This window comes from Gavialis gangeticus, unplaced genomic scaffold (genome assembly GCF_001723915.1).
Source record: "Gavialis gangeticus isolate Ggan-Ray unplaced genomic scaffold, GavGan_comp1, whole genome shotgun sequence".
NCBI classification, from domain to species: Eukaryota; Metazoa; Chordata; order Crocodylia; family Gavialidae; genus Gavialis; species Gavialis gangeticus.
The window spans coordinates 118,222,409-118,225,998 of NW_017729024.1; the positions used below are offsets into that span (position 1 = coordinate 118,222,409).

At 42.2% G+C, this 3,590-nt stretch overlaps 1 protein-coding gene across 2 annotated transcripts in view; it reads right to left on the reverse strand.

The window, feature by feature from the left end:
* Positions 1-6: 6 nt before the first annotated feature.
* KDM4C (lysine demethylase 4C) overlaps positions 7-3,590 on the reverse strand; it is a 532,790-nt gene continuing 529,206 nt past the window's right edge. The window contains exon 22 of one of the 2 annotated variants that reach the window (XM_019517600.1): positions 7-777. In XM_019517600.1, coding sequence (XP_019373145.1) covers positions 601-777 — 177 coding nt within the window. In that variant the 3' untranslated portion in view covers positions 7-600. The remainder of the gene's footprint in view (positions 778-3,590) is intronic. The other variant, XM_019517601.1, reaches the window with a different exon arrangement.

The following is a 3,590-nucleotide window of genomic DNA, read 5'->3' on the forward strand; positions in this document are numbered from 1 at the left end:
GTTTTTTTGTTTTGTATTTTACAAAAACTCCTATTTCAAAACAACAGCAACACAAAATTGAACATTCTTCCCTGTGTGTGGATAACGCAAGCCATTGTAATTATATCTTGTTACTGTAATTTCTGGTTTTCATGGGGCAATATGGAACTGACATTTCACCATCTTGATCAGGTGCTAGATACATTATTTAGCTAAACCCAATTCTTCTCTCAGAGAAATCAATGAGTTTTACCACTGATGTCAAGGAGAGTATGATTGCGCTCCTGTATTTCTTCAGCATGTCATTATCTCTTAATATTAGGCAAATGGCTCCTTTCTCCATTCCATGAAGCTAAATTCATTCAAGCCCCTTAATTCATCAACAAGAGAAACAAAATGGAAAAGTTCAGAGGTTTATGAGTAAATTCACTGTACAACTCAAGTATATTTATTTTAACTGAATTATTATACTGAATAGACACAATCATCTAACCATGGATGTGCCTGCTTATGTTGTATCCCCCCGCCCACATAACCTGATTATTTCCCTGCAGTGTGTGTGTATGAGTGTGAGTGTGAGTGTGTGTGTGTGTGTGTGTGTTTATTCCTTCATCGCTTCCCTTATAGTCCCTTCTGGCACTTCTTTTGGAATGAGCTTTTCAAGAAGGAGCGGTAGCCAGGGTCATCCACATACTCATTCTTAAAGCGGGAACTCAATACTCTCTGCCTCTTCTTTTCTCCCTGGATAATATCTGCTCCATAAAACGTGTCTTCAAACCTCATGTCGGAGGCTGTAGACTAAAAACAGACATTAATTACACCATCAGTTGCACAAAGGACATTCCACTCCAACACTCTCCAAGTTGCACAAGAGCAGTGATACCTTTGGTTTCAGGAGACAATAAGTTATTTCACTGATTAAACTGATATGTAGCCATCAGTATCTTACAGCATGCAGTTTCATGGCAGTGGTTCAAGGAAAATTCATTCATGTTAAATACATGTTTAACCTTTTTATTTGCTTGATGCACACACCGTGGTGTTTTGTTCCATAGATCCGTGAGGTCTCCTAAATTCATTTGACTGACCCTAGCTGCTTTGTGGTTTGACTGCAGAAAAAGATCACAGGAATTAAACGTGGGGAATCCAGTCTGTCCTGATGGTGGAATAGCTTTATTTCCAACCATAACATATATTATCTAGTGTTTTATCCGGGCTAGTTTTAAAAATGCAAAGGACCTTCTCATGTAGGCTATTAAAAGAGATGCCTGTACAACTGCATGAATTGTGTGGAGTGCGAAACGTAAGTACAGCCAGTGCTAGAGAATGTACAAGTAATAGACAGCAAATGAACCAAAAATAAAAGGAGGGCAAATTACCAGTGCCTAGGAAAAAAACCCAAAAGTGACAATAAGAAGAAATGTAGGACTCTCTCCCATTATCAAAGCCAGTACCCAAAATCCCCTGGCCTATTACTGGTGCGGTTTAACAAGACATTTCACATACTTACAAGGAAGTGTGGAAGCCAAAATTATGAACTGTGGGGCTGATCCTCCAAGGAACTTTATGTCCTTGGTTTGTACAGACTACAGCTCACACAAAGTGCTCATCATCATCACGTGGATGGGCTGCCTATTGGGGAATCAGAGCGACTAAGAGGGAAACCCTATTATATGGAAGCACAGATATAAGTTTTCCAGCGGGGGAAACTGTACTGCTCATCAATAGCAACTGCAGTGTTCCTGAGGTTTCTTTTATTTTGTTATCTAAATTTGCTGCATCTAAATTATACTTATCTCCTATAAAACGTTAATGGTGTCATGTGCAGCAATGAAATGCTGATCTATAAAACAAATATGTTTATTTAAAAAAATAGCAAAACCCCAGCTATGTCTGTATTGTTATTCTTTGTCAAATGCAACAATAAAACAGATTTACAGTACATCTAGTTAATTATAAACTGTTATGAACACTCTATAAAACAATAAATGGTAATGGGACCTTTTCCGAGTATAATGAAAAACAACCCACCACTCGCCCGCAGCCAGGTGGTCTATTTATTGTTTCTTTTCCAAGAACCTTCCATGTTAACCCTTAGGACACTGAAGGATGAGCACACTCATTCTGAGTAAATTGGCACTGAAGTGATGAGGTGAAGAATACCTAAATGACTTATTCTCCCCCTCCTCCTTCCCCCCTCATTCTTATCTCCTTCTGCACTGCTGAGCACAATAGGGGAACTTCCTTACAGGCAAACACTCTTTGGTTTCTCTGCCTCTCCAAGCTGCCAGTCCCAGTTCTTGCTTTTCATGTAGCGAGCTCCATGCCAATTGTTTCCCTGACTGCACCAGCTTGGGATATGTGGCTCAGAACTGGTGGTATGGAGAAGCAGCTAGTACATGCATAAGCTGAGGAAGCAGTGGAAAGCACTGGGATCTGCTTCAAATAATGCCAACTCAATTCTACCTTCAATTGCTAGGAACCCTGCTTCATCCTGTGACCTTAGGCTAAGTGCAGACATTCAGGAGAGTTAGAGGAAGGTTAGATTGGAGTCAAAATGGCCACCCAATCCAAGGTACATCAGAATGGGGTGGGGGTGGGGAGGGGCTATCAGGAGGGGCAAGCAGGCTTGGAGGGGAACAGGTGTCTGCATGGGGTTGGGGGGCAGGTGGTATCTGCAGGAGTGATCAGCAGGATGGGGGACACAGGCAGTGTCTGTGGGAGAATGGTGGGGGGCAGGCAGGATCCATAACGGGGTAGAGGGAGGTAGGCAGGATCCACAATGGAGGCAACAGGGCATTCTCTGTCCTGGGGCTGTGCAGGTACCTACACTGAAGTTCCATGCCCCAATCTACCCTAGATTAAGTAAATCTAATACTACACTGATCCAGATCCACCTTAGATCAGGTTCCACCATTTTTAGACCAGTCTGTGTGTGTGGAACTTCTGTACTGTTATGGGCTGAGATTGATATCAGATCACTGAGCTGGGTTTGAGCATAAGGTCCACATCCAGGGTGAACTAAGTTAGACTAAGTGACCGTTTTGAACCCAATCTAGCCTCCCCCTAACCCCCGCAAATGTCTGCACTTAGCTTAAGTGATGCCCCTACACAGAACTAAACAGACATGCACCCACAGATGAACACTAGAATCAGGTAGTTTCCAAGTTGTTACCATACATGCCATAGTATATTCAAAAACACTACTTCACAGCAATAAGAAACCCACTGTATGTTGCTTTCCTGTTCACAGTCACAACAAGATTTTTTCTAGTTCTTACACTTCAGCTTTGGAAGTTAAAAAATACAAGCGAATTGTTAATAAACAGAACAGCAGGGGTTACATGCCAATAACATGGGCAGGGATCCTAGTCTGCCTATAAAATATGCATGTGGACCTTGGCTTTGGTGGCTAGGTCACTAAGCATCATCCTATTCTATCCTATGCAGCAGCTCAAATTGTGCCAAGATGCATTGATTCCTTATGCTTCTCCACTTTGGGCTGAAAAGACCTCAGTGCAACAAGATTTGACCTAGGCTCAGGCATGATCCAGGTTACTCACCAACCCCTCTTAGACTCCTGCGTGACTGGGGTTTCAGGAATATTATGC